We start from the raw sequence: 16188 nt of genomic DNA on the forward strand, positions 1-16188 counted from the left end.
TTAGTGAATAAATGAACAATTTGACGTTTTAGGATGGTATTCAAACATTTATATACATACTTAGGTTGCCCGTTTATCAAAATCCCGATTTGAATCTATCATCTAAATTAAGCTTTAAGACCATTTAATACAATCCAACTCTTTATGTGTGCTTTGTTCATTACTTTCAATTCCAATTGAATGTTTTGCCGTAAATTATTTCTTTCGATTGATAAACAATGGTTAAAGTAAAAGGTCGCCTGGTAAATTAGAGTAAATAACATGGTTATGTCTAGCTTGTTAGTATTTGACAGTTGTGAAAATGTATGTTAAAAGTTCGACATTATAAAAAAAGATAGGTTTTAAATTAGATCAAATATTTTCTATCGAGTCCATAAAATAGACCATGCGAAGAGTGTGCGGTAAAAGGGGTTGAAAACGTTTTATACGAATATGGAAAACAACATGTATATGTGTCTCCTTGCATTAATCCAAATAAATCAACATTTTTTAGCAAATTAAGTTTTACATAGAACATAACTATATGTGTTGGCCACTTAAAAGAAAGCGAAACAACTTCAAATTACAGACGTTTTCATATTTACATAGTAAATAACCATTTGTGACTTTATAATGATAGTGTTGCCTGGATAAAATAAATGTTTTCTAGTAATTCATTAAAAAAAGATTTAATAATAACCTTAATGAAAAAAAAATAGTTTCATTTAGTAAGCTTGTTTTTTGTAAATTGTTTGTGTTTTTAACCTTTATATCTATTACTTTTGAATTACTTGCTGTTTTATAAGGAAAGAAAATAGAATATATAAATACCAGAGATTAAGGTTTTCAAACAAAAATTTATCAAACCAATAAAAGCTATTATTGTTATATATTGTATCTGTTCGTGCATTATCAACGCTCTAATAATTCATATTAATATATTAGTATTTACTGTTTGAGAAATATATATAATACTAAAATAGATTATTCGTCGACATGCATAAATACAATTTTGTTTTTGTATATAAAACAGTATAAATCAGGAAATCAATTATTTTATACGCAAGGGAAAACTTTCTCAATGAAGATATTAAATGGGTTACCTATATCAAAACTATTTTGATGACACATGATTTGGTAACATATGGCATTACCAAGAAGGCGTCAATCCGGGGTTTCTTATATACTAATAAACAAAGATTACATTGTCAATCTTAACTTATCCAGAATTGATACATCCAAAGGAGTAAGTTCGGTAAGGGCCATATTTGGCCCCAATTATAAAGTTCATAGTTACAAGACAATAAATGTTTTAAGTTGCCTTAAAGACATGTTAGAAAGTTAAACAGAACTGTTTTTGTCAAAGTTTAATTCTAACACGTTGATTTTTACATCCAAAAAAGGTCAAAATAAGGGATTTTGGGGAAATTTGACAAAATCAGTAAGATTTCAACCAAATAAAGGACCAGGAAACATAGAGCGCAGGCGTCGACTAGCTTAAGATTTAAATAAAGGATGTGAAATGTCTTCACAAACATTATTTTAAAAGATCTTTGTTGTCGACGCATGCGCTCTATGTTTCCTGTCCAATTATCTATGGAAATTTACCCATTTTCATTGATTTTTTCGTGAAAAATCAATATGAGTACAACTTTTGACGTCATAATGAAACGCAGAAACGTAAAATTTTCAACAAAATGGTTTATATCCTAGCTAGTCAATGTATTAGCTGTAATTTATCGTGATATTGGTCGATAAATCTGAATTTGAAATTTACGCTAAAAAAGGGGGCCATTTTAGGACCTTATCGAACATACTCCTTTCCAACTCATCAAGGGGCGAATTGCAATTTAAATCAGAAATTTAAAAACATTTATAACTTTTTTAAATCTTTACAGGGACAAATATCTTTAAACCCAATGAATTTATTTATCAATATGAAATGCATTATTCAAAGATATCATGTGTTTCTTCACTTAGCACTTAATGATGTGTGTGAAGTTAGCAGCCGGTTCGTTATTCGATATTCGATATTCAATATCCAACCGGCTGCTAGCAGTCGGTTGGATATTCAAAATTAAGTTGAAAATAAAAAAGGAATAATACTTAATAACATTAAAAGCATGATGATTTTTATAGTAAAAAGAACTGATAAGACACGTAGGAAATAGTTTCATGACCTCTTCAAGCTGTCGCATATTCTCGTTGTTCTCGAATATAAACCCTTTTCTAATTTGCATATTTGTCTAAATGTAATATAGATTGTTGTCAATAAAAAAAAATCAAAGAGGTACAGTACTTTTACACAGGATTTTTCTTAAAAACAAAAACAAAAACCGATTACTCTAGAAAACAATTAGGATTATAAATAGAAATATTTATGGAAAGCCCATAAAAGAAATATACAGTGAAAAGCTACCTGAGACCGCTTAAATGAGGGTGAGACCCCCCTGGTCTTTCAATGTCCACAAAATTTAAGAAAATCATAGACTCTGTATATATAAAGGTTGTATCAGAAGGATTGCCAAGAATAATGTCATATTCGATATCTATGGAGGGCTTGTCACTTTTCAGCTAAAAATTATCAAAATTTTAGGACAAAGAGTACAGGGCAATAGTGAGAGCCCCCTAATTGCTCAATCTGTCTAATATTTTGCAGACATTTAGTCATTAGGTAGATACACACGTGACTAAAAGGAATATGGGTAGACTTTCTGTCTTTTATGTTTACGGAGCGCCCAAAGTGCCAGTTAGATATTCAAAATATATAGTGAAAAGCTACCTGAGACCGCTTAAATGAGGGTGAGACCCCCCTGGTCTTTCAATGTCCACATAATTTTAGTAAATCATAGACTCTGTATATATAAAGGTTGTATCAGAAGGATTGACCAGAATAATGTCATATTCGATATCTATGGATGGCTTGTATTGTCACTTTTCAGCTAAAAATTATCAAAATTTTAGGACAAAGAGTACAGCGCAATAGTGAGAGCCCCCTAATTACTTAATCTTTCTAATATTATGCAGACATTTAGTCAATAGGTAGATACACACGTGACTAAAAGGAATTTGGGTATACTTCCTGTCTTTTATGTTTACGGAGCGCCCAAGGTGCTAGTTGGATATTCAAAATATATAGTGAAAAGCTACCCGAGACCGCTTAAATGAGGGTGAGACCCCCTGGTCTTTCAATGTCTACAAAATTCAAGAAAATCATAGACTCTGTATATATGAAGGTTGTATCAGAAGGATTGCCAAGAATAATGTCATATTCGATATCTATGGAGGGCTTGTATTATCACTTTTCAGCTAAAAATTATCAAAATTTTAGGACAAAGGGAACAGGGAAATGGTGAGAGCCCCCTTATTGCTCAATCTTTCTAATATTATGCAGACATTTAGTCAATAGGTAGATACACACGTGACTAAAAGGAATTGGGGTAGACTTCCTGTCTTTTATGTATACGGAGCGCCCAAAGTGCCAGTTGGATATTCAAAATGTACAGTGAAAAGCTACCTGAGACCGCTTAAATGAGGGTGAGACCCCCTGGTCTTTCAATGTCCACAAAATTTAAGAAAATCATAGACTCTGTATATATGAAGGTTGTGTCAGAAGGATTGCCAAGAATAATGTCATATTCGATATCTATGGAGGGCTTGTATTGTCACTTTTCAGCTAAAAATTATCAAAATTTTAGGACAAAGGGCACTGGGCAATGGTGAGAGCCCCCTAATTGCTCAATCTTTCTAATATTATGCAGACATTTAGTCAATAGGTAGATACACACGTGACTAAAAGGAATTCGGGTAGACTTCCTGTCTTTTATGTTTACGGAGCGCCCAAAGTGCCAGTTGGATATTCAAAATATATAGTGAAAAGCTACCTGAGACCGCTTAAATGAGGGTGAGATCCCCTGGTCTTTCAATGTCCACATAATTTTAGGAAATCATAGACACTGTATATATGAAGGTTGTGTCAGAAGGATTGCCAAGAATAATGTCATATTCGATATCTATGGATGGCTTGTATTGTCACTTTTCAGCTAAAAATTATCAAAATTTTAGGACAAAGGGCACTGGGCAATGGTGATAGCCACCCTAATTGCTCAATCTTTCTAATATTATGCAGACATTTAGTCAATAGGTAGTTACACACTTGACTTAAAGGAATTTGGGTAGACTTTCTGTCTTTTATGTTTACGGAGCGCCCAAAGTGCCAGTTGGATATTCAAAATATATTGTGAAAAGCTACCTGAGACCGCTTAAATGAGGGTGAGACCCCCCTGGTCTTTCACTGTCCACAAAATTTAAGTAAATCATAGACTCTGTATATATAAAGGTTGTATCAGAAGGATTGCCCAGAATAATGTCATATTCGATATCTATGGAGGGCTTGTATTGTCACTTTTCAGCTAAAAATTATCAAAATTTTAGGACAAAGGGCACAGGGCAATGGTGAGAGCCCCTAATTGCTCAATCTTTCTAATATTATGCAGACATTTAGTCAATAGGTAGATACACACTTGACTTAAAGGAATTTGGGTAGACTTCCTGTCTTTTATGTATACGGAGTGCCCAAAGTGCCAGTTGAATATTCAAAATATATAGTGAAAAGCTACCTGAGACCGCTTAAATGAGGGTGAGACCCCCCTGGTCTTTCAATGTCCACAAAATTTAAGAAAATCATAGACTCTGTATATATGAAGGTTGTGTCAGAAGGATTGCCAAGAATAATGTCATATTCGATATCTATGGAGGGCTTGTATTGTCACTTTTCAGCTAAAAAATATCAAAATTTTAGGACAGAGGGCACAGGGCAATGGTGAGAGCCCACTAATTGCTCAATCTATCTAATATTATGCAGATATTTAGTCAATAGGTAGATACACACGTGACTAAAAGGAATTTGGGTAGACTTCCTGTCTTTTATGTTTACGGAGCGCCCAAGGTGCTAGTTGGATATTCAAAATATATAGTGAAAAGCTACCTGAGACCGCTTAAATGAGGATGAGACCAAAGTATAGTTTTTATATATATAAATGATTGTATCAAAAGTGGAATGTTCTTGAACGGACTGTTTGCTGCCGATCAGATCAGACCAGAACCCTAGGCCTAGTAGAATCGATGACCTAGTTTCAAATACAAACCGTCACTATAGGTTGAAGGGAAAACATACAGACCTTTATCACGCACCTTCACACAGCTCACACAACCACCCCTTTTGATGTAAAATCCAGGTCCAAATGCATTGTTGATCTCTTTTTCACACAGACAACACCTCATGCTGACATGAATTGTGTTCGCCAACATAGGAAGGGCTCGCATTGCCCTTTCCGCTAACATGGATAGGAATCCACTTTCTTTTTGAATGTTTTTCTTCAATTGGTTAGTGCTTTTTTCCACTAGAATAATTTTGTAGGAGCTTGGTGATCTTTTCAATCAGTCACGGGGTAAGCAACATCTTGTGTTCACCTTGCAGGTTTGTGTGTGATAAACGAATGGTGACCGGGAAAACTTTTTTGTCTGCTCTCTGTAATATTTAGATTGACCTTTTATAAAGTTCAAACCGTATTTCGAGAGACTATTTATTCATGCCTCGCGAAGATGGAAGCGGATGGTGAAATGTTTTCTTCCGAGATTGTGGAGGATCGCCGTCTGGATCAGTGAGGTATGTCTGCATGCGATTGATGGTTCTCAAGATCACGGGTAAGTACACCATATTTTTGGGGGGTTTGAATGATCTTTACCCCAGGATCGATTGCGGGGGGGGGGGGGAGCTTCAGATAGTGGACTGTTGGGTGCCGTGTATGTAGCTGCTATTGATGATGCCACTGTTCACCAGGATGCTGTTGATTCTTCTGATGCTAACAATGTATTCACCCTCTTTGTAACATGTGTTGCCCGATCAAATGTGTAGAGCTGTCTCTTAAATCCCAATGTGGTGTTCGATTCCTTAAATTGTAGTTGGGGGAGGGGGTTGAACCGAGTACAAATGCGACTGTCGTTTCCAGAGACAAGGATGGAAAACCCTTGTTTTTGGTCTGTGTTGTGGACGATTTGCTGCAACAGTGTGGTGTCCATTTATTTATTAAAACACGACGTTCAACTACTGACCGACCGATTCGAACTGGAGGCCTAGGCCTCCTACGGAGATTGGAAGTGCAAATGCTTCGATGTTGGCGGGAACATAACGCTCGAATTCCGCTCGAATCTGGATGTCCGCTCGGACTGATGACTTACATCGATGACAAACAGCGGCTATATGTCAATGAAATCAGAGGGGTTGACACCACCGTTACTGAGGAGGGTGTCAATGTTGTAGAATTTCTTTCTGGAGTCTACATCCTCCTTGAACACTCTGGCAACCTTGTTTTGTGAAAAAAACGGCATTAAAGTCGACGGCTGAGTAGCGTTCACCTTTGAGGGTGACATGGATATTTTGCAATCGACAGCGATTGAACACGGAAGCATTATGGGTTTTGTCATTATCTCTGTCGGTTTGAAAGGCAACGATAATATATCTTCGCTTTTCTTGACCACTATTGGCAGCTAGGCGGCAGTTAAACGGTGAGGCTTGGGGAACGGCTATGAAATCACACTGTCTCATGCAAAATCCACAGAGGATCGTGGATTTTTTCTGGATGGTTTTGTACAGTTGCATCTTGTTTTCGTCTGCAGGAGTGACACTCAAGAGTTGGTAAGTTGGGCGCCGGCTTAAGGTTCGAATTCGTGAAGCTGGTATTAATATTTTTGAAGACTTTCATCGAAGGTCAACCCTTCTGTGATTGTAAGGATGTCAGACATTATGTATTTATGTATAGCATTGGAGGAAGTTGGGATGGTACCGATGCCACGACCAGAGATGAGATTGTTTAACTGGGTTTGGTTGTTGGGCTTTCTGCATTTAACACTGGGCTTGCTGCGTTGGTCAATGGGTTTTCGAGTGCGGGTCACTTTGTCAACGACATGGTTGACGACTACCACCTACCACTCCTATCATGGCTGCATTGGTGGCAGTGCTCATAGGCCTGCTTTTCAATGTCTTGGCAGCAGAGGAGGTGAACATGCGACCTGCGATACTGGCGATAGCGTCAAAAAACTTCTACCACCGTATGCATACTTTCGAGCAAAACCTTTCTTAATTGAGGATATTTCGATGGAGTTGCTTATATTCCTTGATGCTGATGTGTTCCCCTTTCTTTATGGCATCGAGGATCGCCATAATCGCGTTGCGCACACCATTGTTTCCAGCACGGTATGCAGTGTTGCACAGATCCAAGCGATAGAGGAGCTGGTCAAAGTCGGAGGGTAGAAACACGGTTTGAAGTCCGCTACAATGCTTATTTTGCTTCTTTAGTTGTGAGACACAATCTTCGTCCACTTTTAGATCTTTATCGCCTTAGGGTTCTCGAGAGGGTTAATTGCCTTGATACATGGCACCGGAACTGGGACAACATCCCTAATGCGCCTTGAAATGAGGAACTCAAAAGTCACGTGTAAAGCAAAAATCTCTGTGTAGTGATATTGGACATGTTTCTATTTTTAGCAAGTGACTGAACTTATAATTGTTTGTGGTGATTAGAAAAATAGAGGAACATAGAACGAATGTATAAAAACTATGGAGCTATTGAATGTGTTCAAAGTATTAAATTTTCAAAGAACTTATTGTGTTAAAAATGGGATATTTTACCACAAGGAGCCGCATCACAAAAGGTTGTTCGGGGTTTGCTAATTTACGGAAAAAGTTATCTCACTTCGTACCCCGAAAATTTAACCACATGTGTGAAAATGTCACAGCTTCGAAACGAGCTATCATACATATCCAAGTTAACGATATGGACTGAGCTACAGGAAAAATCGTTACCATTACCGCCTATGTAAAAACAATTTAAGATTTTGACCCAACTGTTCAGGAATTTCTGGAGAGTCGACAAGGTCTTTTCGAGGCGATGCTGCATGTTATTGGCTTGAATCTTCCGCTTGATCTCTTGCAACTCCCAGGCGAGCGCCTCACACTGTTTAGGGTCTGTTATCTTTATAAACGTTCATTTATTCAAAGCGTTGACGTGAACCTTCCTAAGTGAAGGGTTGAATACCTGTAAGCGTTTGTTTGAACGCCCCTAAGCGTTGGTTTGAACAGTTGTACCTTTCATGAAATTATAGGCATATATCTATCGAAAGGTTAAAAAAAAACACATGCATTTTTGCTCGTTTTTCCATAAATTGAATTGAAAAGTTCGAGCGATAAATATTTGTTGATAAACACTACAATAATTAATGGACCTATGGGTGGTACGGATAGAAAAAATACGGACTGTCAAACAGATAAATACCATATAAAACATGCTAAAAACAATCTAAATGTTCATATAACCCCACTAAGGAGGCTATATTATTCTTCAATTATCTAAAAATCTACTAAGTATTTCATTGTACAAAAACTTTCATATTTAAAAAAGTCACCATGGCCATAATGCGACACTAAACTTCTAACTGTGTATTGCTACAGAACCTTATCGTTTTTTGTTTCAACCTTATCGGTAAATCAAAGCACTCAAAGTCCGCGTACACTACGAAAGGGACTCTCATCGGGTGGGTGTTGTTGACAAAAGTCAGCTGGTATGTTTTTTTTTTGGCAGCTCTGATTATGACTGCCTTGTGGTTGACGCAACACTCTTTGTTGGTTTCCAGAACTTCCTTGCTATAAACGTGGTTCAAGCACATGTAGCCTTCGATCAGCAGTAAGTTGGGTTCTCTCTCCCTCTGTTCAACAACGTTTGAAATGTGCAGCGGGTATACTTCACTATCATCTATTCTAAATACATTAACCGCCAGGGTGGAATTGGTCTTCTCAACTTAATTAATATCCTTAAGGCTTACCAGATTGAGCTCTGTGTAACACTGTCCGGTTGTTTTGGTCTACCTGCAAGGCCGAAAGTATGGCCCACTTGAAACACTCCTCGTCGTTATTTTTCACATTGATTACAGCCTTCTTGGATTTGATCCATGCTTGCTAATCAATGTACTGTGACCTACCCAGCGGTCGTTGGTAATATTGACTTGAAATTTTACAATTGCTTTCGATGTCCAGTCACTTTTGTCAGAGGTCCACTGTGCAATCTTCTCTCCGATCTTTTCATCCATCTTCTCAATGGTTTCAAGCAAGTCCGTGGTTGAGGGGAAAATCTGGTTTCCCGAGTGAAAGTATCCCACATTCTCATCATCCATCTTACCTGTTGGGTTAATCTTCACAGTGCAGCATTACATTGACTTGTTATCCTTTCAATGCCCAATCGTCTATAAGTTCCACCCTTGACATCTGAGAGACCTCAAGGAAGGTCTTCACATCCATCTTTCAGGTAGTAAATACATCTTTAAAGGCTTTCTTCAGTTGATGTACCTCAATTTTATCCCCAATGATTTCCTATCTTCTCTGATCTGTTCCTGTAACTTCTCCAGTAGTCGATCTTTCGACATCCTGCTAACCTCTATCAACTCATGCTGTTTGGCTTGGGTGATAATATCCTTCTTAGTATAGGGTTGGGACAACGCTAAAAAAATGTTGGTCTTCGTTACGATCAACTGATCCAACTGATCCTTCCTCATCCGGAAGTACCATCGGCGGTGGTTCATTTTGGCAATTCCACTCAGGGCTTTGACGTTTTCAACAACTAATTCCAGCTATTAATAGCTATTGGATCGACGTCTTAATCTTTATAACAATCCAAAATAAAATCAATTTGTCTCACCCAAAACCAATATCCACGATTAAATGGTTTTTAGACCCAGCTTTTGATCTTTCGATCCTATCGTCCATATCAAAATATATAAAATTCGTGGTAACCATAACCGGTGCGCCTGGTTTTTTTCATCCCATAGCTCACAATTTGCCGAGCTCAATCGGTCTCTCTCTTTGTCAAGACGGTGGTCAGCTGCTTGTTTAATCTCTCACAACACCAAGTAGGGATGGTTGCCCCCTTCCAACATCAGGTTATAATGTCTGCCTACCTATTAACTAAATGTCTGCTTAGTAATACAAAGATTGAGAGATTAGAGGGCCATCACCATTGCCCTGTGCCCTTTGTCCTAAAATTCTGATTATTTCGGCTAAAATGTGACAATATAAGCCCTCCATATATATCGAATATGACAATATTCTGGGAAATCCTTCTAATACAACCTTCATATATACATAGTCTATGATTTTATTAAATTTTATAGACATTGAAAGATTAGGGGGGTCTCACCCTTATTAAAGCGGTCTCGGGTAGGTTTTCGCTATATATTTTGAATATCCAACTGGCACTTTGGGCGCTCCGTAAACATAGAAGACCGGAAGTGTACCTAAAGTCCTTCTAGTCACGTTTGTATCTACCTATTGACTAAATGTCTGCATAATATTAGAAAGATTGAGAGATCAGGGGGCTCTCACCATCACCCTGTGCCCTTTGTCCTAAAATTTTGACATTTTTTGACTGAAAAGTGACAATCTTAGCCCTCCGTAGATATTGAAGATGACGTTTTTCTGAAAAATCCATCTAAAACAATCTTTATATATACAGGGTCAATGATTTGGTTGAGTTTTATGGACATTAAAAGACCAGGGGGGTCTCAACCTCATTTTAGCGGTCTCGGGTAGGTTTTCGCTATATATTTTGAATATCCAACTGGCACTTTGGGCGCGCCGTAAACATAGAAGACCGGAAGTGTACCTAAAGTCCTTCTAGTCACGTTTGTATCTACCTATTGACTAAATGTCTCTTAAATATTAGAAAGATTGAGAGATCAGGGGGCTCTCACCATCACCCTGTGCCCTTTGTCCTAAAATTTTGACATTTTTTGACTGAAATTTTGTTTTTTTGGCTTTCCATATATATTTCTATTTATAGTTATAAATATTTCTGGAGTTATTGGTTTTTCTTTTTGTCGTAAGAAATATTATACACAAAAGTACATCTTTGAAGTCTTTTTTGTGACAAAACTCTATGATACATACAGACAAATAAGTCGCACGGAAAAGGGTTTATATTCAAGGACAACGAGAAATTACGACAGCTTGAAAAGGTCATTTTATGATTCCTACGTATCTAATCAGTCCTTTTTACTATGAAAATCATGCGTTTTATGATATCAAGTATTTAATTTTCTTATGATTTTTCATTTAATTTTGAATATCAAACTGGCTGCTAGCAGCCGGTTGGATATTGAATATCGAATAACGAATAACGAACCGGCTGCTAACTTCACATACATCACTTAATGTATCTACACTTAATGTATCTAAATCCAAATAAGCGCTTTGGAGACACAATTAAGGTTTAAACTAATATTGCATGATACTAGCAGTGGGTTAATATATATCACTGCGGGTGGTATATCAGTCCCTAAGTGTAGCATCAGCTCATGATAAGTTAGTTCGAGTTTCGGAACAGACGTTATTTATCATATAAGTATTATTCGTCGATCATTGTCAGATGTCATTTGTAAACTCTCTACATGTGCACTTCATAACAAATTGAACAAAACTATGCAGGGATATTTTGCTTATAAAACTTCCTCATTTCGTTTATGATCGATTGATTTATTGATTGTTGTTATTTGATTCGAGTCCAGTGGCAAATGGTGTTTGTATGATAAAGACAAGAACGAATTTACAATTTACAATGATTACAACAGTGGGAACAGGTAGGTTCTGTGGGAAGGGATCGGTTGGGGTGAGAGACAGCAAATTTGAACAGTCAGTGAAAATGAGAGACGAAAGAGGACAACGCCATGACTAAAAAAGAAAAGGACAAACAAACAACAGACAACAAATCACAACATAGAAAATTAAAGTAACACGAACCCCACAAAAAACTGGTTACCCGTCTAGTTTCACATATCGAATAAAAAAAAATGGGAATACGTCTCATTTGGTAGGTCACATTCAGGGAAAAGAAAGCGCTTGTAGTTACGACATTAGGATCATATCCACTATAATCTGTGAAACGATTATTCCATAACGGTCAATCAGCTCGTAACGGCGTCCGTATCATTTACGAAGGTATGGTTGAAAAATTAGGATATGTTGGATAACCAAAGGTATTTTGATTTAAAACTTAATTTTCTGCCGAATGGGAAAAGCTTCCGTGCTTCATACAAAATGTACATCGGTCAACATTTTAAAATACACACAATAAATTTACAAAAAGAAGCATGTGATTTTTAAATCCAACTCGTGATTGCGTCCACAGTTAAACAAATTGAAAGTTACAAGTGATAAATTCAGGCCAATCTTATTCGCGTCGGTTCATTTAATATCTTAGCCGTATTTGGCAAAACTTTTTTGGAATTTTGGGTGCTCAATGCTTTTCAACTTTGTACTTGTTTGGCTTTTTAACTGTTTTGATATGAGCGTCACTTATGATTCTTATGTAGACGAAACGCGAGTCTGACGTATTTAATTATAGAGGCCTCATTATAATCCTGTTACATTTGACGTCGTTAGTCCGAGTCAACGTTGTTATGGTATGGTCAATGTATTTGATATTTTAAAAGCTTTTGTCATAAAAAGCTGAGCAGATTAATGCAAGCAGAAGGAAATGATCATCATTTTTGTTTATGGTTACCTTTTGTCATAATATAATAATTGAGCTTCGATAGACTTCGAAATCTTGTATTTACGAGATCTAGTCTACTAAAATTATGTATTTATGAGCTAATATATACAGGAAGTTTATCGAGTTATAAGAGTTCATTGCTTAAATTAGTGCGTAGAAAAACAACGGTAGTCTGAAAATTAATGAAGTTGAAACATTCTGGTGTTATGGGCAATACCCTAGTCAGGCTTCTCGGTTGTAGGTCAAACTATTATTCACTTACATGTAACAGAACAGTCAAATAACCCGGGAAAACAGTAAATACGGAGTTTGACAACTACTGTATTGCATGGTGTATAAAAGTAACAAACTCAAAATCTGTCAATTTTACTAATCAAATATTAAAATATTTCAAATTCAACTAAGAAATAAGTACATTAACAGAATTGGTTTAACATCAGTCTACCTAGTAGACAATAACATTCATTTTGCTAACAGAACAATCGTACAAATCATCTACATAGTAGATAACAAAAATCACTATCATTATATAAAGCATATATAATTAGTTCTTGTCAATACCTTATTGTTAAATCCTAAAGTTTTAAAGTTCAGAATGATATTGAATAGTATTAAAAATTTCAGAATGTTGTTGAATGATATTAAGAAATTCAGAATGATATTAATATTATTAATAATATTAAGATTCAGAATGATATAGTCCTATAATATAAGACTCTGAAGGTTCATATCATTTACATTCAACGTTTTTTATCGGATATTTTTTTTTTTTTTGACTATCGATAGCTTAGTTAATTAATTAATTCGCTACGCTCACTCGACAAAAAGCTTCATATTATGTCTCGCAGCTGATTTTACAATATCAACATGCAGATAACCTGATAATCGGTACATATTAAAATTCAGAAAGCTGTTAATATAATTAAAATTCAGAATGAAGTTGAATAATATTAAAAGTTTGTTTTGGTTTTGGGTTTTTTCCTATTGCTAAAATACCTGTTGGATTTTACTTTTAAAGAAAGCTTTTTTACAAATCTACGGTGAATAAAAAAGGGAAATCACCACAACAACCGCAGACATGTATATTAATAGATCGTCTTGTAACTTTTGTCATCCGTCGGCCTTGTGCCTTTACTTTTCAAATTTCAAACACATTTTGATTGTTACTCTTGTTTTGTTTTCTAAATCATGATTGCGATATGTCCTGTTGGAGGACTAGAAGATCTCACAGGCAAATGAGCGTGTAAGCAATCCGCATAATTGAAAAACATCAAATCCATTATACCGGATGATCCCTTTGATTATTTTCTTGCTTTGGTTTTATGACATCAAAGTCTACTGGTTTAGCAAACATATAACTGTGCAGTTTAACAGCAATTTGTGGTATCCTTTGCATTATATGTATTCAAACAAACGATAGACTTTCGAACCGTATCCTGTCTATGCTAAATTTTGTTTATGTTTCCCAAATTTTGTTGTTCTGTACTAAGGTTCGTTTTGCTTTCTTTATCATTTTTCTGAGCACGTCCAGTTCAGATGTCACTAATTGGTCACAGAAATGACGAGTCATTACGAACTCGGAGTTCCATTCTGATTTTTCTATTGTGCAGGAACGTTTTTTAATATTCCTGCAAAATTTGTGCACACTTGCAATTATTTTCTTAAAATGTCGTACTTCAGTATAAAAAGAATCATTCTGTTGAGTTATTTGATTTTCGAGACGTGTTTTGAAGAAGTCGTACAGTAAATTATCAGCATTGTTCAGATTCCTGACGATGTCTATGTCTTCTCTTGTCAGATTTGGTTTGACGGTATTCCGCCATATCCCTTTGTTAACCGGTTGATACAGTATATCTTGTATATCCCAGCATAAGTACCTTCTCATCAAAACCAGAGATTCGTCGAAAAGCTCAGTTATGATTACAAGTTTGAAATCCTTATCAAGTTCCCGGATGTATTCTAGAACAAACGAAGTATTTGATGTTTTTGATTTGGGGATACCGAAGTCATACGACATTCCATTAGTAAAAGACCGCCCTATAGCATACTGTTGGTATACCTTCTTCACTATAAATTCGTGTAAAAGCAAACTCCGTTTTATATTTGGAAATTTCCTCATAACAAGTTTATTAAAGCTGAAGTGGTAAAACGCAGACTTGAATACTGATAATGGATCACGAAGTATTCCGATGCGAACTGTGTCGTTTGGCATAATCTTCTCAAAATCTTGTTTATTATAAATTGCATGGTTGCAAAGAATGTTATAAGACATATTTTTCGGTAAGCGAAGTACTGTTTCTTTCAACTTTAAATATTTAGATGATAGATAATTAAACATAGAGCCATTGTCTCTCTTTGGAAGAACCATATTTAAATTGTTGGCTTGTACAAATCTTGTAAAAATTCCCCATGCTGTTGTACTCCCTGTTTTGTGAACTTTTACGAATATCACATTTCTTTGTTTATTGCACGTGTTCTCTATCAATTCATTCGGCATATCGTCTGCGTACGATTTTCTTACAAAATATCGATCTGGTATTGCTTTAAAAGCTTTTGATGTCATTGCCCTCTTTTCTATTCCGTCCAAATTATGAGATGTCCACTGTATTTTCGAGTTAACATTTATATTGGATTTATGTATTATTACAAAAACCACAATTACGAATAATCCGATTATCCTGAAATGTAAAAAAAATATATTTTAAAAACAATATGTTAAAATTCGAGTGCATTATCCATGAGAACAAAATAAGTAATTTAGCTTTAAAATGTATAAACTTATTTGTATGTTGTTACAGAAAAGACGGATAAGGTTTTCTATTTACTATTATCATTAATATACAAATTAATAATACCAATTGTATACATATAGGTTAAGATGACCTTCTTTAACATTAAACTTCATTCATATGCAAGATTGTATTTTTCTATAACCTGCTGTTGCGTAAATCTGGACCATAGCATACAATTAAGTTAACCTCATTCATGAAATATTTAGGTCAAGTCGTGAAAATTTTAACATAATCAAGAACATTTTACCATAAAAAAAACTACCAATGAAATTATAAAATAATATCTGAAATATGTTTCCTCTTAAACTGACAAAATTATTGAGTATTGTCATATGAAAAACTAATAACTTTCAGATTTATATTAATCTAGCTATATCGTCAATATGTATCGCTTCATTTTAAGTCGATTAATATCGAGATATTTTAGTCGATTAATATGGGTCATACCAGTCGATTAAAATGGGTCATATATCGAGTTACTTCACTTGTGAATGTGTATCAATTAGTCGATTATTCTTGTTCTGCGATTTTGGATTCTTATTGACTATATATAAATATATTCATTCAAATTGTTTTTAATTCCCAGTCTTTGTAAGAAGATTATCATAACATGGTTGAAACGAACCTAGTACCGACATAACCATCCTATTTTGAAGGTCTTTCGTTTCTATGGGTCTGTCAATTCGTGTAATATCTAGTTAACTCTTGGTAAGCAAATTACGGAGTTATCTACCCTTATTGTTTATTTCTAGTACATTTCAACCAAATTATATGTTGAAATAACAAAACAGGAAAAAGAAACGATTATAGGACCATAA

General features: G+C 35.5%; 1 protein-coding gene across 1 annotated transcript; it reads right to left on the minus strand.

Annotated features, from left to right (window-relative positions):
• Positions 1–13474: 13474 nt before the first annotated feature.
• LOC134697580 (galactose-3-O-sulfotransferase 2-like) lies at positions 13475–15075 on the minus strand. The gene has a single exon (XM_063559864.1). It carries the CDS (start codon positions 15073–15075, stop codon positions 14035–14037), a length of 1041 nt encoding a protein of 346 aa, XP_063415934.1. The 3' UTR covers positions 13475–14034.
• Between the last annotated feature and the right edge of the window lie 1113 nt (positions 15076–16188).

This window comes from Mytilus trossulus, chromosome 14 (assembly GCF_036588685.1).
Source record: "Mytilus trossulus isolate FHL-02 chromosome 14, PNRI_Mtr1.1.1.hap1, whole genome shotgun sequence".
Taxonomy (NCBI): Eukaryota; Metazoa; Mollusca; class Bivalvia; order Mytilida; family Mytilidae; genus Mytilus; species Mytilus trossulus.